The 27,887-nt window shown below is 42.6% G+C and overlaps 2 protein-coding genes and 1 long non-coding RNA gene across 6 annotated transcripts in view; 1 reads left to right on the forward strand and 2 right to left on the reverse strand.

The window, feature by feature from the left end:
- Window positions 1-6,944: 6,944 nt before the first annotated feature.
- On the reverse strand, window positions 6,945-8,963 carry LOC309503685 (ladderlectin-like). The gene is made up of 6 exons (XM_082176447.1): window positions 8,889-8,963; window positions 8,677-8,755; window positions 8,345-8,439; window positions 7,655-7,780; window positions 7,370-7,484; window positions 6,945-7,186 (listed from the first exon to the last, which is right to left on the reverse strand). The coding sequence occupies exons 2-6, from the start codon at window positions 8,735-8,737 to the stop codon at window positions 7,119-7,121; spliced, it is 465 nt and encodes a 154-aa protein (XP_082032573.1). The 5' UTR covers window positions 8,738-8,755; window positions 8,889-8,963; the 3' UTR covers window positions 6,945-7,118.
- Window positions 8,964-12,800: 3,837 nt separating this feature from the next.
- The window catches only part of LOC309503780, a 58,232-nt gene continuing 43,145 nt past the window's right edge, over window positions 12,801-27,887 (forward strand). The window contains exon 1 of the long non-coding RNA XR_014207854.1: window positions 12,801-13,042. This is a non-coding gene — a long non-coding RNA (uncharacterized lncRNA). The remainder of the gene's footprint in view (window positions 13,043-27,887) is intronic.
- On the reverse strand, window positions 24,571-26,590 carry LOC309503775 (ladderlectin-like). Of its 4 annotated transcripts, none has more exons than XM_082176578.1 (6): window positions 26,515-26,590; window positions 26,303-26,381; window positions 25,971-26,065; window positions 25,281-25,406; window positions 24,996-25,110; window positions 24,571-24,812 (listed from the first exon to the last, which is right to left on the reverse strand). In XM_082176578.1, the coding sequence occupies exons 2-6, from the start codon at window positions 26,361-26,363 to the stop codon at window positions 24,745-24,747; spliced, it is 465 nt and encodes a 154-aa protein (XP_082032704.1). In that variant the 5' UTR covers window positions 26,364-26,381; window positions 26,515-26,590; the 3' UTR covers window positions 24,571-24,744. The 4 variants fall into 4 exon arrangements, with proteins under 4 accessions (XP_082032704.1, XP_082032706.1, XP_082032705.1 ...); XM_082176580.1 differs by having other exon boundaries at window positions 25,971-26,056; window positions 26,303-26,370; window positions 26,515-26,566; XM_082176579.1 differs by having other exon boundaries at window positions 26,303-26,370; window positions 26,515-26,541.

Raw genomic sequence — 27,887 nt, forward strand, 5'->3', positions numbered from 1 at the left:
CTAAGGAACATTTTTACCTTAAAATAATGTTTCCAAAATCGTATCAGTGGTTCATCAAGTCGTAACAGGGTGAAAGGCACTTCTGGATTCGCTTTGCAGCCCTATATCTGATGTAACCACACTATGCAAGTTTGCCAAACTGGGTCGCGTTTCTGTAGTTCGAATGAGACATAAAAAAACCTACAAATTTGACTTGCTTTACGTCAAGCGTTACAATAGTCATTATTTAGTTTTTCTTCGTTTCTGATGTCGCAATACATCATACTTTCAGGAAATGATGCATCATACTCTAACTTGTCTGTGGACATCGTTCATTCCAAAGCCGGTGCTGGATAAACAACGAGTGAGCGTGCGACAGTAGACTGTGGGCGGCGAAATGATTTACGACAGCGGTAATGGACAATTCCGCTTCCAACCTGTAGGGGGACCGAAGAGGAAAAGTTCCTTAGTGTTGCTTTAAATTCTGAAGTTCGGTGAAGAACATGGTGAACATGGACATGGACCAAGTGACCGAGAAATTCAGAAAATTCTGGAAATTCAGGCATCTGCATGACTCCTCTCTAGCCGAACACAAACACTGCCAGATTGCAGCGAATTCGTGGAGAGAGATGTCCTCCAACGTCGGTTTGAAGGTAGCGGAATGTATGAAGCGATGAAGTACTCCAGCGATAAATCTCGCCACAAGAACCTAGGCGGGAAAAAACCCCCCGCCGTTTTATTTCTTTCTGTCTTGCCTGTCACCCCATGTGAAACACCGGGTTACGGAGTCAGACTTTGATAATAAGGTAAATATAGCATGTCCTTTGTGAACCTCTGTGTTGTGTTTAAGCTAGCTAGCTAGCAATGCTATCACGCCATAAATGACATATTGACTCAAAGATAATGATTCTGTGAAACAAAAAGCATATATGTATGTTTGTGTAATAGGTTGTATTTATATGAAATAGGTTGTATTTATATTACATGTAATAAGTTGTAATTATATCTCGCTTGCAGATAATACAAACGCAACAACGTAGCGACTGCAATGTAGGAATATGCCATATTCATAGCTCTGCCTATCCGTGCATAAATAATGAATCCATCAGCTGTATGTATAATAGACTAACTTATACTATTTGCTATTTCTTTCATAATCACAGGCTGGGAGCGATGCAAGCACAAACTCCTCAACCTGTTCAACCTACACTGCTTCGGCTGTTTAGAGACCTCCACACAACAAAACAGCCATCTCCTCTCTTCCTCCAGCTATCTCCTCTCCCCCTGCCATCTCCTCTCTCTCTCCAGCCATCTCTTCTGTCTCTCCAGCCAACTCCTCTCTCCCTCCAGCCATCACCTTTCTCTCCCTGCCATCTCCTCTATCCATCCAGCCATCTCCTCTGTCCCTCCAGCCATCTCCTCTCTCCCTTGAACCATCTCATCTCTCCCCCTGCCATCTCATCTATCCATCCAGCCATCTTCTCCATCCTTCCAGCCATCTCCTCTCTCCCCCTGCCATCTCCTCTCTCCATCCAGCCATCTCCTCTATCCATCCAGCCATCTCCTCTTTCCCTCCAGCCATCTCCTCCATCCATCCAGCCATCTCCTTTCTCCCCCTGCCATCTCCTCTTTCCCTCCAGCCATCTCCTCTCTCCCTCCAGCCATCTCCTCTATCCATCCAGCCATATCCTCTATCCATCCAGCCATCTCATCCATCCCTTCAGCTATCTCCCCTCTCCCTCCAGCCATCTCCCCTCTCCCTCCAGCCATTTCCTCTGTCCATCCAACCATCTCCTCTCTCCCCCTGCCATCTCCTCATCCTTTCTCATCTTCTTTCCCTCCAGCCATATCCTCTCCCCCTCCAGCCATCTCCTATCCATCCAGCCACCTCCTCCATCCTTCCGGCCATTTCCTCTGTCCCTCCAGCCATCTCCTCTCTCCCCCTGCTATCTCCCCCTCTCCCCATGTCATTCCCTCTCTCCCCCTGCCATCTCCTCTCTCCCTCCAGCCATCTCCCCTCTCCCTACAGCCATCTCCTCTCTCCCTCCAGCCATCTCCTCCATTCCTCCAGCCATCTCCTCCATCCCTCCAGCCATCTTCTCTCTCCTCCTGCCATCTCCTCTCTTCCTCCAGCCATCTCCTCTCTTCCTCCAGCCATCTCCTCTCTTCCTCCAGCCATCTCCTCTCTCCCTCAGCCATCTATTCTCACCCCCTGCCATCTCCTCTCACCCTCCAGCCATCTCCTCCCCATCCAGCCATCTCTTCCATCCCTCCAGCCATTTATCCTGTCCCTCCAGCCATCTCCTCTCTCCCTCAGCCATCTCCCCTCTCCCCCTGCCATCCCCTTTCCCCCTGCCATCTCCTCTATCCATCCAGCCATCTCCTCCATCCCTTCAGCCATCTCCCTCTCCCTCCAGCCATCTCCCCTCTCCCTACAGCCATTTCCTCTGTCCATCCAACCATCTCCTCTCTCCCCCTGCCATCTCCTCATCCCTTCTCATCTTCTTTCCCTCCAGCCATATCCTCTCCCCCTCCAGCCATCTCCTCTCCATCCAGCCACCTCCTCCATCCTTCCGGCCATTTCCTCTGTCCCTCCTGCCATCTCCTCTCTTCCTCCAGCCATCTCCTCTCTCCCTCAGCCATCTCCTCTCTCCCTCAGCCATCTCCTCTCACCCCCTGCGATCTCCTCTCACCCTCCAGCCATCTCCTCCCCATCCAGCCATCTCTTCCATCCCTCCAGCCATTTCTCCTGTCCCTCCAGCCATATCCTCTCTCCCTCAGCCATCTCCCCTCTCCCCCTGCCATCCCCTTTCCCCCTGCCATCTCCTCTATCCATCCAGCCATCTCCACCATCCCTCCAGCCATCTCCTCTCCCCTCTTCCATCCCCTCTCTCCCTCCAGTCATCTCCTCCATCCCTGCAGCCATATCCTCTCCCCCTCCAGCCATCTCCTCTCCATCCAGCCACCTCCTCCATCCTTCCGGCCATTTCCTCTGTCCCTCCAGCCATCTCCTCTCTCCCCCTGTCATCTCCCCTCTCCCCATGTCATCCCTTCTCTCCCCCTGCCATCTCCTCTCTCCCTCCAGCCATCTCCTCTCTCCCTCCAGCCATCTCCTCCATCCCTCCAGCCATCTTCTCTCTCCTCCAGCCATCTCCTCTCTTCCATCTCCTCTCTTCCTCCAGCCATCTCCTCTCTCCTTCCAGCCATCTCCTCTCTCCCTCAGCCATCTCCTCTCACCCTCCAGCCATCTCCTCCCCATCCAGCCATCTCTTCCATCCCTCCAGCCATTTCTCCTGTCCCTCCAGCCATCTCCTCTCTCCCTCAGCCATCTCCTCTCTCCTCCTGCCATCTCCCCTCTCCCCCTGGAGCTGCAACAGAGACTGAGTCGAGGAAATTATGAGAGCGACCGGTTTGGGCACACTGTTTCCGTTATGCTGCAAAGGGTATCGGAGGAGCACAGGGCGCAGGCAATGTTTGCTGTGTCCAAGGTCCTGTTCGAATGGCAGCAGCAAAAATAAATAATTGCACCTACTTATTTTACCCACTTCTACAGCTTTACTCCTTTTAATTCTATGCACTATCTGTATGTCCTGGCGTGTGTAGTACAGTGTTCCACTACATGATACTGTCACGTTCAGGCTTGGACGCAATGACCAGAACTGATTTAAAACTCAAACACGTGGGCTTATTTGCATTTATGGCAGAAACACAATACTTGATATCGTTAATAGCAGATGAGATAGACTTATATTGTTAACTTTGAGTCTTTGAGATCCATTAGGGCTGCCCAAGTGGCGACTTTTAAAGACTTTCTTAATACTGTTTAATGTGGAGATTTGCCTTATATCTTCCTGGAAGAAATTCAAAGGGGAGTAAATGGGGGGTAATTGTTTTATTGACTGTGAGTTTGTGTTTGTTCAAATCACCTCAGAACTCGGCAAGAATTCTGTACCCTGACCTGTACCGTGGAACGTCTGTACCCTGATCTGGGAATTTTTTCGCCTTTCAAACAAAAATCAAATCGCTCTAGACAAAATGATTGAACATTTAAAATTAGGAGGTGTCAGAGACTGAAAAATCTAAGTCTTTTAAAAATTCCTCTTCCTACAATTATTCTGGCAAATGTGCAGTCTTTTCGGAAAAAAACAGATGAGCTTCAAGCTACAGTATGGTGAAATTCCAGCATTATTACAGGAACGGTGCGAACGGAGACTTGGCTCTCCTAAGGGGATTCAAATGCTAGCCTACGACTAGATGATTCCGGAGTGCTTGTTCGCATGGAGAGAACTGGTGCAAATCTGTGTCTGTCAAGTGGAGAGTGTGCACGAAATTGAGAGTTGTTGTCTGTGGCGCTAAGGTCTCAGTAATTGCCTCAGGAGTTTCCTCAGTTAGCCTATATGTTACGGTGGTTTACATTCATACACGAGCAAATGAGGAAAATGCAACAAGTTAGATTGAGCGTGTGGTGTAGATGCAGTATAACATTCTTACACTTAGCATTTCAGCATTCGGATAAGCCAAAAAAAATAATAATTCATCCGCTTTCAATACCATTCAGCCACATATTTTAGTTCAGAAACTCATCAATGAATTTAAGTTGGATTTTAGTCTTGTAGGATGGATTTTAGATTTCCTTGTGCAGAGAATACAGAGAGTTAAAGTAAATTACTGTTTTTCTGAATGGTTGGTGTCACCTACTGGGTAACCTCAAGAATGTGTCCTCTCTCCTTTATTATTTATCTTGAACACAAATTATTGTAGGAGTAGTTTTAGTTCTATAAAATTTGCTGATGATTCTGTAATTGTTAGCCTATTGGGTGAGGAGGACTCAGTGCATGGTCCTTTGTTTACAGTAATGATTGTAATATTTGGTGTAAGAATGCTTTATTTAAAACTTAAAGGGTAACTCTCACCAAATTGCAACCTAGGGTCTTTTTGTTAATCTACCCGAGGCAAACTTTCATTTACAAGCATTAGAATGGAAACGCCACTTTTAAGTTCAACAGTATTTTCGTTTTCGGTCCAATTGCCTTTTGAATGGGAGTGCTAGGGGCACGACTATGATAGCATCAAAATCGCTATTTTTAAAACACTAAGAAGGCTCGACACAACATTAAACTTTGCTCGAAGTATCACCAGGGGTTCTACACATGAACTCGAGGATTGAGAACATTGTTTGTGTACACAGAGTTTACTAAAAATAAAGGTTTTGAACAACTGTTGTTGTTTCCAGCCGCCGGCATTTTGACAGTCAAAAATAGTCGATCTCTGAATGCGAATGAACTGACTCGGAATTTTAGTATTGTTTCTTATATGAGGATCCTTTTTCAAATACAAGATCAATATTGATTTTCACTAACAACAAAACAACAAATTATCCGTGAATTTATATGGAACTAAGCTTTAGGAGCTTTCCATCTTTACTCTCCTCCCTGTTACGTTGCATTCGGAGATCGACTATTTTTGACTGACAAAATGCCGGCGGACGGAAACACTAACTGATAAAGTGAGTCGTACAAAACTTTTCTTTTTAGTAAACTTTGTGTACACAAACAATGTCGTCAATGCTCGAGTTCATGTTGTGTCGAGCCTCCTTAGTGTTTTAAAAATAGCGATTTTGATGCTATCACTGTAGTGCCCCTAGCACTCCCATTCAAAAGGCATTTTGACCAAAAACGAAAATACGGTCAATCTTAAAAATGCTTTTACACGAATGTTTGACTCGGGTAGATTAACAAAAATAGCCTAGGCTGCAATTTGGCGAGAGTTACCCTTTAATGTTCTTAAAACCAAGGAGATGACTGTTTATTTTAGCTCTAGGAGGAAATCTATTCAGTATAAGCAAACAAGTATTAATGGAGTTGGTATCGAGTGTTGAACAGTACAAGTACAGTATTTGGGTACTGTCTTAGATAACAGATTGTCTTTTTCTCCAAATACTGAAGCTTTGTGTAAGAGAGCGCAGCAAAGAAACTGCGGTCATTTAACATGGATAAAACACTGATGTGTACGTTCAACAGATCCTATATTGAGTTGCTGTTAACTTTTTCACTGTTGTGCTGGTTTAATTCTCTAAATGCGAAAAACAAGAATTGTCTTGAGAGGACTGTAAACCAGGGAAGTGAAATAACGGGTAAGAAGCAGATGACTATGGCCCATCTATACAGACAGGTTTTGGGTAAAGCCCAGAGCATATTGTGAGATGATTCCGACCCCACGTATCACAAGTTTTAACTCCTCCCTTCAGGTATTTGGTATAGAACTCCTATTAGTAAAACAAATCAGTTTAGACATTCATTTATCCCCTTAGCTGTAAAGTTCTTATATTCAAGGAAAATTCTTTTTAGTAAGGACATTTTTTGTTTGTTTGTTTTTTCCATTTTCTTTTTTTCCCCTTCCCCTGTATTGAGTGTATGTGTTGTCTTGTGTGACATGCTTGTATGCTGCAACCAAATTGCCTTCGAGAAATTCTTCGCTCACACACACACACACACACACACACACACACACACACACACACACGCAAAACTCACTTTTGTTGCCAGCTATTTTCACAATAATGGCTGCATGTTTAGTTATTTTCAGAGGACAGTAAATATATACTGCTATACAAGCAGCACATTGAAAATATATCCAAGTTTCATTTCTTTAGTATTGTCCCTTGAGAAGATATACTAAAATGTTTGCTGAAATGTGAGGGGTGTGTACTCACTTTGTGAGATACTGTATATTTTATAAGACAGAAAACAGAAAGAGCCCTGGATGAAGTCCAAATTTGCTTACAATCCGGAAACAGATGTGTTTAATGTTTGTCAATGATGAAGCTGCTGTGTGCAGCTTGCTTTAACCCCTTCCCTAATGATGACTTCATTTAATGCCATTCCACTAACCGTATCCTCAAACCTTGCTATGCAATATACTTATCTTTTTATATACATTAATTTGATTGTCCACAATGCACATGATTTGCTTTGTCAATGCTTTTATTAAACTGAGGAGAGTTACAGAGAAAATATTGAGAGGAGATTAAAGTTTAGAAGAGATTTGATTTCAGAATAACTTTTTTGTAAATATAAGATCAGATAAAGTAAATGTTGTACAGTCAAAGTACATGTGGAGCAGGATGACTGCATATGATCTCACACGTCCGCAACACAAACATAGTTCTTTGAGCCTGAACAGGACGCATCATTCCAGCAATGGTTAGCTGTAGGGTGGAATAATGAAATAAGTTATTCTGATCATTATAGTGGTGTTAGAATCAAAATAAAATAGAATGTTCAACTTAAGGCACTTTGTGAAATCCAAATGAGTCATTTCATGTTACCATATGATATGAAATTATAGTATTGTAAATTATATTAAAATGTAAAAAACAGTGCATTCTCACAGGTCCAGTTGATCTCCAAACAGTTCTCGCGACCACCGGCATTGTTAGGTTCTCCAGAGCACCAGTTGGTAAAGTCAGCATTCACAGTTCCATCACTCCACAACCACTGTCCGTCCTAATGAGTGAAGAGAATGAATGCAAAAAGTGCACTACTGTAGTCAGACTTAAGTAAGAAGCTAATTAAGTTTGGCTTTGAAGTCAAACCATCTTCATTAGAAACATATAGCCTTTACTGTTTCAAGCAGAAATTTAGTTTAGACAAACAAATGGCACACTTTAACTTACTTGTTCACCATCATGACCACCAATCCACAATTCTGTGGACGGAGAAGGCAACAGACTCAGCAGGAAATCATTTTCCGGTTTGCTATGCACAGATGCAAGATTCGCACCAAGAGTTTGACAGTTTTTCTGAAGAGAAATATTTTTTTGTCAATATAAAATCTAATCTTTTTAGCAGAAAGCAGAAGTGACTTTTTAAACTACATTTTAGTCATTTGCAAACAAAGTCTGCTCTGATTGATTATTTGATCAGTATCAGTTTTCTGAATTGCAGAAAAGAAAGTTTTACTTTAAAAAAAAATCACCATTCCCACTTTATATGAAGTGTCTTTAACTAATATGTACTAACATTTAAATTAATCATTTGATTCAGTGCACTTATTGTGTACATACATGTTTTTGCATTGTACTTATATAAAAAAAAAAAATTGCATCCAATAATAGAGCTGTAATTAATTTCTGTAATTAGATCTATGATTACACTGTTGATCCATCCCTTACACCTTAACCCACCCTTAAACCTAACCATACCATCAAACCTGTCCCTAACCTTAACCATATCCCACCTCAATAGCAGCAAAAGTGTTTTACATCAACACATTAAGTACATTGAACTGAACTATTTATTTATTTAGATGTAAAGACACCTAATAGAAAAGTGTTGTCCAAATCACCTTGTTGTAACTACATTACCTCTGCTGTGATCCAGGGAACCGACTGAGGGAAGTACTTGTAGCACCGGAGTCCAAAATTTGTCCATCCATAGGGGCATTTTTCAACTAAATTAACTGTGCATCCAGTACATAAATGTTATAGGGCTTTTGTAATACTCACAGCAAAGAATGTTTTTATTTTTTATTATTTTATGTAGCTTATTTTATGTTTGTGTGATTATGTGCCGTACTTTGACACTGTAAATCCCTCATTAATCATGCAAATATTAGTAAATGGAATGTTGTAAATTTCTAAAATGCTCTATTAACTATAGGGTTTTACAATTAAATGTTTAAGTTTGTGAAGGTTACCTTCTGCATTTCCCATGGAGAAGATAATGAAAAGAAGAATTAGACTTCTCAGCATTGCCATCTTGAACCTGATATGAACCTAAAATGAATAAGCAGGAAAGGTTAAATGTCTGTACTCATATGCTGAACACTGTGAATTCTCAATGCATTTTAAAGACAAAGCACAAAGATACTTTAAAAATGTTATTCAGGTTTCTGTTTCAAAAACTCACCTTGATTTTCAGATAGTTGAATCTTAGAGGAGGTTTTTGTGAAGTTCCAAAAAGAGCCCTGCTTTTATACTTTACTTAATGTCACTTAATGTGTACTTAAAGTCACGAGAATGAAACAGGATGTGATTGTTTGGTATGTACACTTTTGTTCACATGAAATAAATTCCAAATATTGGAGAATGAGATACGATAAGCCTGTAGAAATTTAAATGTGAATAAAATAAATATTTATTTTTAAGTATTTTAAATATTTATAGTAGTTAAATAAGTGTTCATAAGGGATATTTCCCACATCCAATTTTTTATATGGTATAAATTACAAATTATAGACACTTTCTTTTGTATAAGCTTTAAAAAACATCCAATACTTTTTTTGTGTGTGAATGGAGCCTGTTTAAGAATTCATAATGTGTGTTTCTAATTCATTCTATGAAATCATTCTATTCTGTCTTAATTATCACGTTAGCTCCTTGGTGTGCCAGTGTATTTAAGTGTAGTGTGGTTGTGTGGTTATTCTCCTGGTTATTGTTTTGATTCTTGGATTAAAGATTTATTTTGAGTATTTCCTTCGTCGTGCACTTCATTACAGCCACGACCGTGACACATTATGAAAATATTGAACATCAAACTAATCAAACACAATGGAATACAGCAACAGAAGTTGATCAGGGCAAGGTGTACTGAGCACAACAGCAGCACACTTGTTTGTGGCCATGGTTAGGGATACAGTAGGCTACTTTGTAAGTGGAACTATATTTAACCTGGCCAATATACCGTTTGATGACCTAACGAGTCCGCCAGTGTATGTTGGGTGCGCCTCAATCAGTTCCCTAGTTCAATAGTCAGGGCACTGATCAGGGAGTCTGTCTCAATGGCAAAAAACCTTCCAGTGCACTGAAACTTTCGCTCCCTGAAAAGTCCTACAATGCACTGTGAAAGCCAAGAACATCGATGCTTACTATGGCTGCATCCATAATCGCATACTCTCTTGAGCAAGTACTTATTTTACTCTGTGTAATTACTCTGTGACTGCTAAAAAAGAGTGTTCTATATGAATGTGTGTAGTGTGGATGACATACTACATCTGCCATGTTGTCATTATGTTGTGTTGCTTCACTGCCATTCACAAATCCTCTCCAGTATGCACTCTTCAGAATTTTGCCAGAAATAGTAGATCATGCAGTATTTTTTGCCTACTCTTTTATGAGAACTGTACGGTGGCCGAGAGAGCTCAACCCACTGCAACTGAAGAAAACACATGCAAAAATTTAAAATTAAGAATTAAGAAATTAAGATTAATCAGTTTTACAACACATGTGTGCTCCAAAAACTCACAACACAACCAAATACAGAAACACGCTGCAAATAGAGACAGACCATAACGGAAATGTTTCCAGGGGACCCCAATAAGTGACGTACCCGGCTGGGACGTGCTTACAGCTCAATGTCTACTTTATTTATTTATTCATTTATTTATTTTTGCAAAACATACAGAGATTACATGTTTATGACATACAACTTTGTATACAATATATAAAGTGTATTAACAATATCTTCAATGTCAATGCATTTGCAACAATGCATTTTAAGTTCTTTAGATTGTTATTCAACTCCACTTCATCTCAGAGGCAGATATAATACTTTTTTATGAAAAACTGACTTTTTACACACGGATATTAGATTTTGATATTAGATATTGTTTAAAAAATATATATGAACAGCATATAATAGAAACACTAAAAATATATGTCTTCTAGATCAGGGATAGGCGTCGGTCCTGGAGGCCGCTGTCCTGCAGAGTTTATCTCATAGGACAGTTTTGCATTTTAAAATATTTTATTGTTTGATTTTTGAGGATGTGAGTTAATTTCATTGATTCTTCCCTATTTCTGAGAACATCTCAGTGACTGCAGCCCACGTCTGAGTCAGCCCTGCAAACCTGTTGTAGACAGTGGAAATATGCATTGATGATTCCCACCGGCAATCTCTATTGTGTGTGGAGCCCATGCAGGTCCAGCAGCACCAGGATCTCCTGCTCAGCTCAATAAAAGTCAATAGAAAAATGTTTTCTTCCATTGTTTTATGTTTACTGTTAATTATAAAAAAGAAAAAAAAATGGTTTATCTTATCTTAAACGTAATTTATATTTTAAATAGTTGTAAAAAGTACTGTAAGATCAAATTTATAGAACAATTTACAAATTAATTGACATGACAAAAAAAAGTTATAACTTGCATTACAAAAATAAACAATGAACAGACGTTATTTTTTGTTTCATTTACAAATTATAACTTAGGCCTACATAAAAATGATGTATAGCCAATTTACCAATTTTAATTCATATTACCAAAAGTTTATTTCTCCACCAATTTGTCAAGAAGAGAAAACAATCTGTCCATTCTCTCCCTGCTCTCCTGTGATCTTCTCTCCTCTGTCTCTCTCTGAAACTTCATGTCCTCCCTAAATATCTCGATCAGCTCATCCTCTCGGTCTCGTTTCTCTTGGCTTCTGCTGGTTCCTCGATGTATTCATCGCGCCCCGGGGAAAGAAGGACGGCAGGGTTACCAGGTCTGTGCAACAAAAGTAACCCAAAAAGCCCATCGGCTCTTCTCCATCGAGCGGCCGAATTCTCTACTGGATGTGTAAGTCTGATGGATGTTTTTGGGGTGTTGGAGCGCCGAAATGGTTCTCACGGGGGTGGAAATTAACCGGCGGAAATTTTTTTAACAACTTAAAAGTAGCCCAATTCCGTGGGAAAACTTCGGACTTGGCAACACTGAAAAAAAAAACGAAATAAACAAACTACAAAACCAACAAACATGCCAGAATGTAGCCTACAAATTGATTAATCAAAAAAACTGTATATTCAGTAAGATATGACAAGTCTTTCTTGCTTGTTGACAATGTTCTCCAGACTGGTGCAATAATCCTTAGTCTCCTGAAGAAAATGAATAAAATTTGAATTGATAAAATTTGATAGATTGATGAATAAAATCTTGCGTACATGAAGTTTCCCCAAAATAATAAAAAGTTGTACAATAAAAGTTACATTATTATTATTACTTTCATTGGAATAATTCATATATCAAAATTATTTAATTTAATTATAACATTTGTTTTCCCCTCCTTGAACTGCCACCTAAACGTGGTGGAGGGGTTTGAGTACCCGAATTACCGTAGGAGCTATGTTGTCCGGGGCTATATGCCCCTGGTAGGGTCTCCCAAGGCAAACAGGTCCTAGGTGACGGGTCAGACTTAGAGTGGTTCAAAAAGCCCTTTATGAGTAATATTAAATCGAGGACCGTGACGTCGCCCGGTATGGCGCAGCCAGGACCCCACCCTGGAGCCAGGCCCGGGTTTGGGGCTCGTATGCGAGCGCCTGGTGGCCGGGCCTCCCCCCATGGGGTCTCAGCCCGAAGGAGCGACGTGGGGCCGCCTTCCTGTGGGCTCACCACTTACAGGAAGACCGTAAGGGGCCGGTGCTGAGAGGATCGGGCGGCAGTCGAAGGTGGGGGCCTCGACAACCCGATCCCTGGATACGGAAGCTAGCTCTAGGGATGTGGAACGTCACCTCGCTGGCGGGGAAGGAGCCTGAGATTGTGCGTGAGGTTGAGAGGTTCCAACTAGAGATAGTCGGGATCACCTCTACGCACGGCTTGGGCTCTGGATCCACACTCCTTGAGAGAGGATGGACTCTTCACCACTCTGGAGTTGCCCATGGTGAGAGGCGGCGGGCTAGTGTGGGTTTGCTTATAGCCCCCCAGCTCAGCCTCCATGTGTTGGAGTTTGCCCCGGTGAACGAGAGGGTCGTTTCCCTGTGCCTACGGGTCGGGGATAGGTCTCTCACTGTCGTGTGTGCCTACGGGCAAAACAGCAATGCAGAGTACCCGGCCTTCTTGGAGTCTCTGGGAGGGGTGCTGGAAAGTGCTCCGACTGGGGACTCCGTTGTTCTACTGGGGGACTTCAACGCCCACGTGGGCAATGACAGTGACACCTGGAGGGGCGTGATTGGGAGGAACGGCCCCCCTGATCTGAACCCGAGCGGTGTTCAGTTATTGGACTTCTGTGCTAGTTACAGTTTGTCCATAACGAACACCATGTTCAAGCATAAGGGTGTCCACCAGTGCACGTGGCACCAGATCGACTTTGTGGTCGTTTCATCTGACCTGCGGCTGTATGTCTTGGACACTCGGGTAAAGAGAGGGGCGGAGCTGTCAACTGATCACCACCTGGTGGTGAGTTGGATCCGATGGCGGGGGAGGAAGCTGGACAGACTCGGCAGACCCAAGCATATTGTAAGGGTCTGCTGGGAACGTTTGGCCAAGTCTCCTGTCAGAGAGATCTTCAACTCCCACCTCCGGCGGAGCTTCGACCGGATCCCGAGGGAGGCTGGAGATATTGAGTCCGAGTGGACCATGTTCTCCACCTCCATTGTCGAAGCGGCCGCTCTGAGCTGTGGCCATAAGGTCTCTGGTGCCTGTCGAGGCAGCAATCCCCGAACACGGTGGTGGACACCGGAAGTAAAGGGTGCCGTCATGCTGAAGAAGGAGTCCTATCGGGCCTGGTTGGCTTGTGTGACTCCTGGGGCAGCTGACGGGTACTGGCAGGCCAAGCGGACTGCAGCCCGGGTGGTTGTGGAGGCAAAAACTCGGGCCTCGGAGGAGTTCGGTGAGGCCATGGAGAAGGACAATCGGCTGTCCTCGAAGAGATTCTGGCAAACCGTCCGGCGCCTCAGGAGAGGGAAGCAGTGCCCTACCAACGCTGTCTACAGTGGAGGTGGGCAGTTGTTGACCTCAACTGGGGATGTCGTTGGACGGTGGAAGGAATACTTCGAGGATCTCCTCAATCCCGCCGTCACGTCTTCCATTGAGGAAGCAGAGGCTGATGGCTCAGAGGTCGACTCGTCCATCACCCAAGCTGAAGTCACCGAGGTAGTCAAGAAACTCCTCGGTGGCAAGGCACCGGGGGTGGATGAGATCCGCCCTGAGTACCTCAAGTCTCTGGATGTTGTGGGGCTGTCTTGGCTGACACGCCTCTGCAGCATCGCGTGGCGGTCGGGGACAGTGCCTCTGGGATGGTACTGGAGAGGAGAATACGGCCGATAGTAGAACCTCGGATTCAGGAGGAACAGTGCGGTTTTCGTCCAGGCCGTGGAACACTGGACCAGCTCTATACCCTCTACAGGGTGCTGGAGGGTTCATGGGAGTTTGCCCAACCAATCCACATGTGCTTTGTGGATTTGGAGAAGGCATTCGACTGTGTCCCTCGCGGCGGCCTGTGGAGGGTGCTCCGGGAGTATGGGGTCCGGGGTCCTTTGCTAAGGGCTGTCCGGTCCCTGTACGACCGAAGCAGGAGCTTGGTTCGCATTGCCGGCAGTAAGTCAGACTTCTTCCTGGTGCATGTTGGACTCCGGCAGGGCTGCCCTTTGTCGCCGGTTCTGTTCATCATTTTTATGGACAGAATTTCTAGGCGCAGCCAGGGGCCGGAGGGTGTCAGGTTTGGGGACAACACAATTTCGTCTCTGCTCTTTGCGGATAATGTTGTTGTGTTGGCCCCTTCAGACCAGGAACTTCAGCATGCACTGGGACGGTTTGCAGCCGAGTGTGAAGCGGCTGGGATGAGAATCAGCACCTCCAAATCCGAGGCCATGGTCCTCAGTCGGAAAAGGGTGGCTTGCCCACTTCAGGTTGGTGGAGAGTTCCTGCCTCAAGTGGAGGAGTTTAAGTATCTTGGGGTTTTGTTCACGAGTGAGGGAAGGATGGAACGGGAGATTGACAGACGGATCGGTGCAGCTTCTGCAGTAATGCGGTCGATGTACCGGTCTGTCGTGGTGAAGAAAGAGCTGAGCCGCAAGGCGAAGCTCTCGATTTACAGGTCAATCTACGTTCCTACTCTCATCTATGGTCATGAGCTTTGGGTCATGACCGAAAGGACAAGATCCCGGATACAGGCGGCCGAAATGAGCTTTCTCCGCAGGGTGGCTGGGCGATCCCTTAAAGATAGGGTGAGAAGCTCAGTCACTCGGGAGGAGCTCAGAGTAGAGCCACTGCTCCTCCACATCGAGAGGGGTCAGCTGAGGTGGCTTGGGCATCTGTTCCGGATGCTTCCTGGACGCCTTCCCGGGAAGGTGTTCCGGGCGCGTCCCACTGGGAGGAGACCCCGGGGAAGACCTAGGACACGCTGGAGAGACTATGTCTCCCGACTGGCCTGGGAACGCCTCGGTGTCCCCCCGGAAGAGCTAGAGGAAGTGTCTAGGGAGAGGGAAGTCTGGGCATCTCTGCTTAGACTGCTGCCCCCGCGACCCGGCCCCGGATAAGCGGAAGAAGATGGTATGGTATGGTACTGTATAACATTTGTTTTCCTTCTAATGAAATTTTCCACATTCACCCAACAGATGGATAATAGATTAATTTTCTATTGAATAAGAATCACACGAATAATCAATATCTAAATAAAATTTCTCTAACACACTTTTAGCTGGATATATACCATGTACAATTTTAAATGTATCCTCTTTTACTTTATTTCAACAGTAGGCCTACAGTATGTGTCACAGATCTCTGTGGGAAGACTCAAATGCAGAATGAGTGTTCAGGGGTTTGACAAAACAGCAGACAAGATAGTGAGGAAGAGGAGGTGATAACTGTCCAAACAGTAGGCAGGGAACAGGGCACGATGACAGGTAAGCAGAAAGAGCAACCACTGTAACTAGCTCAAGATGACGGTAGGCTGGAGAGCAGTTCTAGCAGGGCAGAATAAGACCAGAGGATATCAGCAATGGCCAGGCAGTAACCTCAAATACAACAGCCAATGCACTCCAGTATCTCAGGCTCTACAGGCTTGCTGCTAGGCAAGGAGAGTAAACGGCCAGGGAAGCTCTGCTTGCAGGACGGGACAGGCAATAAAGACACAGGGAAAAGACAACACAGGACAGATGACAGAACAACAGCACTGCAAAACTAATTCACTTGTACAAATAACACTATAGATTTAGCAAGAGAAGTACTAGGAAAGCACAAAGAGGCACAATGTTTAACGAACCGGCAAAACATGAGGGAAAGAGCACACATAAAAAAAAAAAAATCATTGTCACTCACACATTAAAATGTACATTATTAAGTAATATAAATACAATAAATATTTTAGTTTGACTCAGTTTGACTTTTGGCATTTTATGTGAGTTTGTGGTCTTTGTAAGAATGTTTACCAAAACACATAATTTATTGCAAATAAAGTCAGAAACAAAGATGATAGGTGATATACTTTTCAAGATCGTAATATGGAATAATGTACTCATATTTATACCAAAAAGTGGTTATTTGGTGTTTATAGATTTTATTCATCATCAATATTTTCTTAACAGATCAGACATTCTGAATTTGGATTTTAAATTAGATTCTAGGATTGTTCTTTCCTTATGAAACACACAGACATCAAGAATCAGCATATGAATCTCAACAATGGTGACATGCTTCATGCTGCAATGCATGCTGGGAGCCATGAGTTTTATTCATGGGTTTCATCAGGTCCCTTTCCACAGGTGTATTAATCAAGCACAATGCAGTCTGCATTCATAATCTAGGTGCTTGATTTTATACACCTGTGGAAAGGGACCTGATGAAACCCATGAATACTTTGGTGACTCCCAGCATGCATTGCGGCATGACACATGTCACCATTGTTGAGTTTAACACTCTTTAGAGACGGACCAAATTTAATCTGATTTAATTTAACTCTGGAGATATTGCTGTACATGATTATAATGGTGTGAAAGTGTTATAATTCATCAAACTTTATATAAGTTTGCAGAGAGTACCAGGTGCAGAGAGTATTGTGAGTGTTTTACACAGCAATTAGTTTTGGCGCATATAGAGCATTATATAATTGCTCTACTGCCCTATACTGCATGTGTTTATTTAGAAAGATGTGTTATGTTGCTGATTTTGTACACCCCTCTCTTTGATTAATGGTAGCCTATATTCCTTGGGTGCTGCACTCTTCAGTCTGTGGGAAGCACTCTGTATGTGTCGCATTAATGTTTAATCAAATGCTTTATTAAATGTTTAAATGTCAATTAAATGCTATTATTATTATTTATTGATATTCACAGACACAGACCTCAATATATGTGATTGGTTGGCTTGGAAGCATTGCATTTCCTCTGTTGGAAAGTTTTCTTTCTTCGACGCAAGACCAGGAGACAGTTGGGATCGCGTTCAACAGAAGTTATTCTTTATTGAGAACTCCGCTGTACGTGGCTGCAGTACTTCCAACATTATCTAACGTACATAAATTTACATGGTGTCTTATAGGCATTTTAGGAGGAGGGACTTTTGAAGGTGGAGACAAATTCAAACAAAGCATGTAAATGAGTATACAGGTTAAGGAACCCGCCCCAGACCGGCAGTCTCAATTTAATCAGCATACCTATTCAAATGCTGATATTGGCCAGGAACCCCGGTTCCAAGGGCCATCCCAGAGCCATTAAAGACAAAGGTGAACAATTCAATGTCTGGGCTCCGAAAGGTGAGAATCTCAGTGATCTGACTCATTTAAAACACAATAGAGATTGCAACTTTGCTGACATCTTAACCTTAAAAGCTAAAATCAGTATTCTTCACCGTCATGTTATGTAAGGAAGCATATCTGAAATAGATTCTTAAATTTGTAACCCTTCACCTCCTACGCATTTTCGGCATGTTCTGCACCACCATTTTTAAAGCAACACTAAGGAACATTTTTACCTTAAAATAATGTTTCCAAAATCGTATCAGTGGTTCATCAAGTCGTAACAGGGTGAAAGGCACTTCTGGATTCGCTTTGCAGCCCTATATCTGATGTAACCACACTATGCAAGTTTGCCAAACTGGGTCGCATTTCTGTAGTTCGAATGAGACATAAAAAAACCTACAAATTTGACTTGCTTTACGTCAAGCGTTACAATAGTCATTATTTAGTTTTTCTTCGTTTCTGATGTCGCAATACATCATACTTTCAGGAAATGATGCATCATACTCTAACTTGTCTGTGGACATCGTTCATTCCAAAGCCGGTGCTGGATAAACAACGAGTGAGCGTGCGACAGTAGACTGTGGGCGGCGAAATGATTTACGACAGCGGTAATGGACAATTCCGCTTCCAACCTGTAGGGGGACCGAAGAGGAAAAGTTCCTTAGTGTTGCTTTAAATTCTGAAGTTCGGTGAAGAACATGGTGAACATGGACATGGACCAAGTGACCGAGAAATTCAGAAAATTCTGGAAATTCAGGCATCTGCATGACTCCTCTCTAGCCGAACACAAACACTGCCAGATTGCAGCGAATTCGTGGAGAGAGATGTCCTCCAACGTCGGTTTGAAGGTAGCGGAATGTATGAAGCGATGAAGTACTCCAGCGATAAATCTCGCCACAAGAACCTAGGCGGGAAAAAAAACCCCGCCGTTTTATTTCTTTCTGTCTTGCCTGTCACCCCATGTGAAACACCGGGTTACGGAGTCAGACTTTGATAATAAGGTAAATATAGCATGTCCTTTGTGAACCTCTGTGTTGTGTTTAAGCTAGCTAGCTAGCAATGCTATCACGCCATAAATGACATATTGACTCAAAGATAATGATTCTGTGAAACAAAAAGCATATATGTATGTTTGTGTAATAGGTTGTATTTATATGAAATAGGTTGTATTTATATTACATGTAATAAGTTGTAATTATATCTCGCTTGCAGATAATACAAACGCAACAACGTAGCGACTGCAATGTAGGAATATGCCATATTCATAGCTCTGCCTATCCGTGCATAAATAATGAATCCATCAGCTGTATGTATAATAGACTAACTTATACTATTTGCTATTTCTTTCATAATCACAGGCTGGGAGCGATGCAAGCACAAACTCCTCAACCTGTTCAACCTACACTGCTTCGGCTGTTTAGAGACCTCCACACAACAAAACAGCCATCTCCTCTCTTCCTCCAGCTATCTCCTCTCCCCCTGCCATCTCCTCTCTCTCTCCAGCCATCTCTTCTGTCTCTCCAGCCAACTCCTCTCTCCCTCCAGCCATCACCTTTCTCTCCCTGCCATCTCCTCTATCCATCCAGCCATCTCCTCTGTCCCTCCAGCCATCTCCTCTCTCCCTTGAACCATCTCATCTCTCCCCCTGCCATCTCATCTATCCATCCAGCCATCTTCTCCATCCTTCCAGCCATCTCCTCTCTCCCCCTGCCATCTCCTCTCTCCATCCAGCCATCTCCTCTATCCATCCAGCCATCTCCTCTTTCCCTCCAGCCATCTCCTCCATCCATCCAGCCATCTCCTTTCTCCCCCTGCCATCTCCTTTTTCCCTCCAGCCATCTCCTCTCTCCCTCCAGCCATCTCCTCTATCCATCCAGCCATATCCTCTATCCATCCAGCCATCTCATCCATCCCTTCAGCTATCTCCCCTCTCCCTCCAGCCATCTCCCCTCTCCCTCCAGCCATTTCCTCTGTCCATCCAACCATCTCCTCTCTCCCCCTGCCATCTCCTCATCCTTTCTCATCTTCTTTCCCTCCAGCCATATCCTCTCCCCCTCCAGCCATCTCCTATCCATCCAGCCACCTCCTCCATCCTTCCGGCCATTTCCTCTGTCCCTCCAGCCATCTCCTCTCTCCCCCTGCTATCTCCCCCTCTCCCCATGTCATTCCCTCTCTCCCCCTGCCATCTCCTCTCTCCCTCCAGCCATCTCCCCTCTCCCTACAGCCATCTCCTCTCTCCCTCCAGCCATCTCCTCCATTCCTCCAGCCATCTCCTCCATCCCTCCAGCCATCTTCTCTCTCCTCCTGCCATCTCCTCTCTTCCTCCAGCCATCTCCTCTCTTCCTCCAGCCATCTCCTCTCTCCCTCAGCCATCTATTCTCACCCCCTGCCATCTCCTCTCACCCTCCAGCCATCTCCTCCCCATCCAGCCATCTCTTCCATCCCTCCAGCCATTTATCCTGTCCCTCCAGCCATCTCCTCTCTCCCTCAGCCATCTCCCCTCTCCCCCTGCCATCCCCTTTCCCCCTGCCATCTCCTCTATCCATCCAGCCATCTCCTCCATCCCTTCAGCCATCTCCCTCTCCCTCCAGCCATCTCCCCTCTCCCTACAGCCATTTCCTCTGTCCATCCAACCATCTCCTCTCTCCCCCTGCCATCTCCTCATCCCTTCTCATCTTCTTTCCCTCCAGCCATATCCTCTCCCCCTCCAGCCATCTCCTCTCCATCCAGCCACCTCCTCCATCCTTCCGGCCATTTCCTCTGTCCCTCCTGCCATCTCCTCTCTTCCTCCAGCCATCTCCTCTCTCCCTCAGCCATCTCCTCTCTCCCTCAGCCATCTCCTCTCACCCCCTGCGATCTCCTCTCACCCTCCAGCCATCTCCTCCCCATCCAGCCATCTCTTCCATCCCTCCAGCCATTTCTCCTGTCCCTCCAGCCATATCCTCTCTCCCTCAGCCATCTCCCCTCTCCCCCTGCCATCCCCTTTCCCCCTGCCATCTCCTCTATCCATCCAGCCATCTCCACCATCCCTCCAGCCATCTCCTCTCCCCTCTTCCATCCCCTCTCTCCCTCCAGTCATCTCCTCCATCCCTGCAGCCATATCCTCTCCCCCTCCAGCCATCTCCTCTCCATCCAGCCACCTCCTCCATCCTTCCGGCCATTTCCTCTGTCCCTCCAGCCATCTCCTCTCTCCCCCTGTCATCTCCCCTCTCCCCATGTCATCCCTTCTCTCCCCCTGCCATCTCCTCTCTCCCTCCAGCCATCTCCTCTCTCCCTCCAGCCATCTCCTCCATCCCTCCAGCCATCTTCTCTCTCCTCCAGCCATCTCCTCTCTTCCTCTAGCCATCTCCTCTCTTCCTCCAGCCATCTCCTCTCTCCTTCCAGCCATCTCCTCTCTCCCTCAGCCATCTCCTCTCACCCTCCAGCCATCTCCTCCCCATCCAGCCATCTCTTCCATCCCTCCAGCCATTTCTCCTGTCCCTCCAGCCATCTCCTCTCTCCCTCAGCCATCTCCTCTCTCCTCCTGCCATCTCCCCTCTCCCCCTGGAGCTGCAACAGAGACTGAGTCGAGGAAATTATGAGAGCGACCGGTTTGGGCACACTGTTTCCGTTATGCTGCAAAGGGTATCGGAGGAGCACAGGGCGCAGGCAATGTTTGCTGTGTCCAAGGTCCTGTTCGAATGGCAGCAGCAAAAATAAATAATTGCACCTACTTATTTTACCCACTTCTACAGCTTTACTCCTTTTAATTCTATGCACTATCTGTATGTCCTGGCGTGTGTAGTACAGTGTTCCACTACATGATACTGTCACGTTCAGGCTTGGACGCAATGACCAGAACTGATTTAAAACTCAAACACGTGGGCTTATTTGCATTTATGGCAGAAACACAATACTTGATATCGTTAATAGCAGATGAGATAGACTTATATTGTTAACTTTGAGTCTTTGAGATCCATTAGGGCTGCCCAAGTGGCGACTTTTAAAGACTTTCTTAATACTGTTTAATGTGGAGATTTGCCTTATATCTTCCTGGAAGAAATTCAAAGGGGAGTAAATGGGGGGTAATTGTTTTATTGACTGTGAGTTTGTGTTTGTTCAAATCACCTCAGAACTCGGCAAGAATTCTGTACCCTGACCTGTACCGTGGAACGTCTGTACCCTGATCTGGGAATTTTTTCGCCTTTCAAACAAAAATCAAATCGCTCTAGACAAAATTATTGAACATTTAAAATTAGGAGGTGTCAGAGACTGAAAAATCTAAGTCTTTTAAAAATTCCTCTTCCTACAATTATTCTGGCAAATGTGCAGTCTTTTCGGAAAAAAACAGATGAGCTTCAAGCTACAGTATGGTGAAATTCCAGCATTATTACAGGAACGGTGCGAACGGAGACTTGGCTCTCCTAAGGGGATTCAAATGCTAGCCTACGACTAGATGATTCCGGAGTGCTTGTTCGCATGGAGAGAACTGGTGCAAATCTGTGTCTGTCAAGTGGAGAGTGTGCACGAAATTGAGAGTTGTTGTCTGTGGCGCTAAGGTCTCAGTAATTGCCTCAGGAGTTTCCTCAGTTAGCCTATATGTTACGGTGGTTTACATTCATACACGAGCAAATGAGGAAAATGCAACAAGTTAGATTGAGCGTGTGGTGTAGATGCAGTATAACATTCTTACACTTAGCATTTCAGCATTCGGATAAGCCAAAAAAAAAAATAATTCATCCGCTTTCAATACCATTCAGCCACATATTTTAGTTCAGAAACTCATCAATGAATTTAAGTTGGATTTTAGTCTTGTAGGATGGATTTTAGATTTCCTTGTGCAGAGAATACAGAGAGTTAAAGTAAATTACTGTTTTTCTGAATGGTTGGTGTCACCTACTGGGTAACCTCAAGAATGTGTCCTCTCTCCTTTATTATTTATCTTGAACACAAATTATTGTAGGAGTAGTTTTAGTTCTATAAAATTTGCTGATGATTCTGTAATTGTTAGCCTATTGGGTGAGGAGGACTCAATGCATGGTCCTTTGTTTACAGTAATGATTGTAATATTTGGTGTAAGAATGCTTTTTTAAAACTTAAAGGGTAACTCTCACCAAATTGCAACCTAGGGTCTTTTTGTTAATCTACCCGAGGCAAACTTTAATTTACAAGCATTAGAATGGAAACGCCACTTTTAAGTTCAACAGTATTTTCGTTTTCGGTCCAATTGCCTTTTGAATGGGAGTGCTAGGGGCACGACTATGATAGCATCAAAATCGCTATTTTTAAAACACTAAGAAGGCTCGACACAACATTAAACTTTGCTCGAAGTATCACCAGGGGTTCTACACATGAACTCGAGGATTGAGAACATTGTTTGTGTACACAGAGTTTACTAAAAATAAAGGTTTTGAACAACTGTTGTTGTTTCCAGCCGCCGGCATTTTGACAGTCAAAAATAGTCGATCTCTGAATGCGAATGAACTGACTCGGAATTTTAGTATTGTTTCTTATATGAGGATCCTTTTTCAAATACAAGATCAATATTGATTTTCACTAACAACAAAACAACAAATTATCCGTGAATTTATATGGAACTAAGCTTTAGGAGCTTTCCATCTTTACTCTCCTCCCTGTTACGTTGCATTCGGAGATCGACTATTTTTGACTGACAAAATGCCGGCGGACGGAAACACTAACTGATAAAGTGAGTCGTACAAAACTTTTCTTTTTAGTAAACTTTGTGTACACAAACAATGTCGTCAATGCTCGAGTTCATGTTGTGTCGAGCCTCCTTAGTGTTTTAAAAATAGCGATTTTGATGCTATCACTGTAGTGCCCCTAGCACTCCCATTCAAAAGGCATTTTGACCAAAAACGAAAATACGGTCAATCTTAAAAATGCTTTTACACGAATGTTTGACTCGGGTAGATTAACAAAAATAGCCTAGGCTGCAATTTGGCGAGAGTTACCCTTTAATGTTCTTAAAACCAAGGAGATGACTGTTTATTTTAGCTCTAGGAGGAAATCTATTCAGTATAAGCAAACAAGTATTAATGGAGTTGGTATCGAGTGTTGAACAGTACAAGTACAGTATTTGGGTACTGTCTTAGATAACAGATTGTCTTTTTCTCCAAATACTGAAGCTTTGTGTAAGAGAGCGCAGCAAAGAAACTGCGGTCATTTAACATGGATAAAACACTGATGTGTACGTTCAACAGATCCTATATTGAGTTGCTGTTAACTTTTTCACTGTTGTGCTGGTTTAATTCTCTAAATGCGAAAAACAAGAATTGTCTTGAGAGGACTGTAAACCAGGGAAGTGAAATAACGGGTAAGAAGCAGATGACTATGGCCCATCTATACAGACAGGTTTTGGGTAAAGCCCAGAGCATATTGTGAGATGATTCCGACCCCACGTATCACAAGTTTTAACTCCTCCCTTCAGGTATTTGGTATAGAACTCCTATTAGTAAAACAAATCAGTTTAGACATTCATTTATCCCCTTAGCTGTAAAGTTCTTATATTCAAGGAAAATTCTTTTTAGTAAGGACATTTTTTGTTTGTTTGTTTTTTCCATTTTCTTTTTTTCCCCTTCCCCTGTATTGAGTGTATGTGTTGTCTTGTGTGACATGCTTGTATGCTGCAACCAAATTGCCTTCGAGAAATTCTTCGCTCACACACACACACACACACACACACACACACACACACACACACACACACACACACACACACGCAAAACTCACTTTTGTTGCCAGCTATTTTCACAATAATGGCTGCATGTTTAGTTATTTTCAGAGGACAGTAAATATATACTGCTATACAAGCAGCACATTGAAAATATATCCAAGTTTCATTTCTTTAGTATTGTCCCTTGAGAAGATATACTAAAATGTTTGCTGAAATGTGAGGGGTGTGTACTCACTTTGTGAGATACTGTAAGTAATGGGATATTTTATAAGACAGAAAACAGAAAGAGCCCTGGATGAAGTCCAAATTTGCTTACAATCCGGAAACAGATGTGTTTAATGTTTGTCAATGATGAAGCTGCTGTGTGCAGCTTGCTTTAACCCCTTCCCTGATGATGACTTCATTTAATGCCATTCCACTAACCGTATCCTCAAACCTTGCTATGCAATATACTTATCTTTTTATATACATTAATTTGATTGTCCACAATGCACATGATTTGCTTTGTCAATGCTTTTATTAAACTGAGGAGAGTTACAGAGAAAATATTGAGAGGAGATTAAAGTTTAGAAGAGATTTGATTTCAGAATAACTTTTTTGTAAATATAAGATCAGATAAAGTAAATGTTGTACAGTCAAAGTACATGTGGAGCAGGATGACTGCATATGATCTCACACGTCCGCAACACAAACATAGTTCTTTGAGCCTGAACAGGACGCATCATTCCAGCAATGGTTAGCTGTAGGGTGGAATAATGAAATAAGTTATTCTGATCATTATAGTGGTGTTAGAATCAAAATAAAATAGAATGTTCAACTTAAGGCACTTTGTGAAATCCAAATGAGTCATTTCATGTTACCATATGATATGAAATTATAGTATTGTAAATTATATTAAAATGTAAAAAACAGTGCATTCTCACAGGGCCAGTTGATCTCCAAACAGTTCTCGCGACCACCGGCATTGTTAGGTTCTCCAGAGCACCAGTTGGTAAAGTCAGCATTCACAGTTCCATCACTCCACAACCACTGTCCGTCCTAATGAGTGAAGAGAATGAATGCAAAAAGTGCACTACTGTAGTCAGACTTAAGTAAGAAGCTAATTAAGTTTGGCTTTGAAGTCAAACCATCTTCATTAGAAACATATAGCCTTTACTGTTTCAAGCAGAAATTTAGTTTAGACAAACAAATGGCACACTTTAACTTACTTGTTCACCATCATGACCACCAATCCACAATTCTGTGGACGGAGAAGGCAACAGACTCAGCAGGAAATCATTTTCCGGTTTGCTATGCACAGATGCAAGATTCGCACCAAGAGTTTGACAGTTTTTCTGAAGAGAAATATTTTTTTGTCAATATAAAATCTAATCTTTTTAGCAGAAAGCAGAAGTGACTTTTTAAACTACATTTTAGTCATTTGCAAACAAAGTCTGCTCTGATTGATTATTTGATCAGTATCAGTTTTCTGAATTGCAGAAAAGAAAGTTTTACTTTAAAAAAAAATCACCATTCCCACTTTATATGAAGTGTCTTTAACTAATATGTACTAACATTTAAATTAATCATTTGATTCAGTGCACTTATTGTGTACATACATGTTTTTGCATTGTACTTATATAAAAAAAAAAATTGCATCCAATTAATAGAGCTGTAATTAATTTCTGTAATTAGATCTATGATTACACTGTTGATCCGTCCCTTACACCTTAACCCACCCTTAAACCTAACCATACCATCAAACCTGTCCCTAACCTTAACCATATCCCACCTCAATAGCAGCAAAAGTGTTTTACATCAACACATTAAGTACATTGAACTGAACTATTTATTTATTTAGATGTAAAGACACCTAATAGAAAAGTGTTGTCCAAATCACCTTGTTGTAACTACATTACCTCTGCTGTGATCCAGGGAACCGACTGAGGGAAGTACTTGTAGCACCGGAGTCCAAAATTTGTCCATCCATAGGGGCATTTTTCAACTAAATTAACTGTGCATCCAGTACATAAATGTTATAGGGCTTTTGTAATACTCACAGCAAAGAATGTTTTTATTTTTTATTATTTTATGTAGCTTATTTTATGTTTGTGTGATTATGTGCCGTACTTTGACACTGTAAATCCCTCATTAATCATGCAAATATTAGTAAATGGAATGTTGTAAATTTCTAAAATGCTCTATTAACTATAGGGTTTTACAATTAAATGTTTAAGTTTGTGAAGGTTACCTTCTGCATTTCCCATGGAGAAGATAATGAAAAGAAGAATTAGACTTCTCAGCATTGCCATCTTGAACCTGATATGAACCTAAAATGAATAAGCAGGAAAGGTTAAATGTCTGTACTCATATGCTGAACACTGTGAATTCTCAATGCATTTTAAAGACAAAGCACAAAGATACTTTAAAAATGTTATTCAGGTTTCTGTTTCAAAAACTCACCTTGATTTTCAGATAGTTGAATCTTAGAGGAGGTTTTTGTGAAGTTCCAAAAAGAGCCCTGCTTTTATACTTTACTTAATGTCACTTAATGTGTACTTAAAGTCACGAGAATGAAACAGGATGTGATTGTTTGGTATGTACACTTTTGTTCACATGAAATAAATTCCAAATATTGGAGAATGAGATACGATAAGCCTGTAGAAATTTAAATGTGAATAAAATAAATATTTATTTTTAAGTATTTTAAATATTTATAGTAGTTAAATAAGTGTTCATAAGGGATATTTCCCACATCCAATTTTTTATATGGTATAAATTACAAATTATAGACACTTTCTTTTGTATAAGCTTTAAAAAACATCCAATACTTTTTTTGTGTGAATGGAGCCTGTTTAAGAATTCATAATGTGTGTTTCTAATTCATTCTATGAAATCATTCTATTCTGTCTTAATTATCACGTTAGCTCCTTGGTGTGCCAGTGTATTTAAGTGTAGTGTGGTTGTGTGGTTATTCTCCTGGTTATTGTTTTGATTCTTGGATTAAAGATTTATTTTGAGTATTTCCTTCGTCGTGCACTTCATTACAGCCACGACCGTGACACCTACATTATGAAAATATTGAACATCAAACTCTCTATCAAACACAATGGAATACAGCAACAGAAGTTGATCAGGGCAAGGTGTACTGAGCACAACAGCAGCACACTTGTTTGTGGCCATGGTTAGGGATACAGTAGGCTACTTTGTAAGTGGAACTATATTTAACCTGGCCAATATACCGTTTGATGACCTAACGAGTCCGCCAGTGTATGTTGGGTGCGCCTCAATCAGTTCCCTAGTTCAATAGTCAGGGCACTGATCAGGGAGTCTGTCTCAATGGCAAAAAACCTTCCAGTGCACTGAAACTTTCGCTCCCTGAAAAGTCCTACAATGCACTGTGAAAGCCAAGAACATCGATGCTTACTATGGCTGCATCCATAATCGCATACTCTCTTGAGCAAGTACTTATTTTACTCTGTGTAATTACTCTGTGACTGCTAAAAAAGAGTGTTCTATATGAATGTGTGTAGTGTGGATGACATACTACATCTGCCATGTTGTCATTATGTTGTGTTGCTTCACTGCCATTCACAAATCCTCTCCAGTATGCACTCTTCAGAATCTTGCCAGAAATAGTAGATCATGCAGTATTTTTTGCCTACTCTTTTATGAGAACTGTACGGTGGCCGAGAGAGCTCAACCCGCTGCAACTGAAGAAAACACATGCAAAAATTTTAAATTAAGAATTAAGAAATTAAGATTAATCAGTTTTACAACACATGTGTGCTCCAAAAACTCACAACACAACCAAATACAGAAACACGCTGCAAATA

The sequence above is a fragment of the Leuciscus leuciscus genome (genome assembly GCF_965113295.1).
Source record: "Leuciscus leuciscus genome assembly, chromosome: 7".
In the NCBI taxonomy this organism is placed as follows: Eukaryota; Metazoa; Chordata; class Actinopteri; order Cypriniformes; family Leuciscidae; genus Leuciscus; species Leuciscus leuciscus.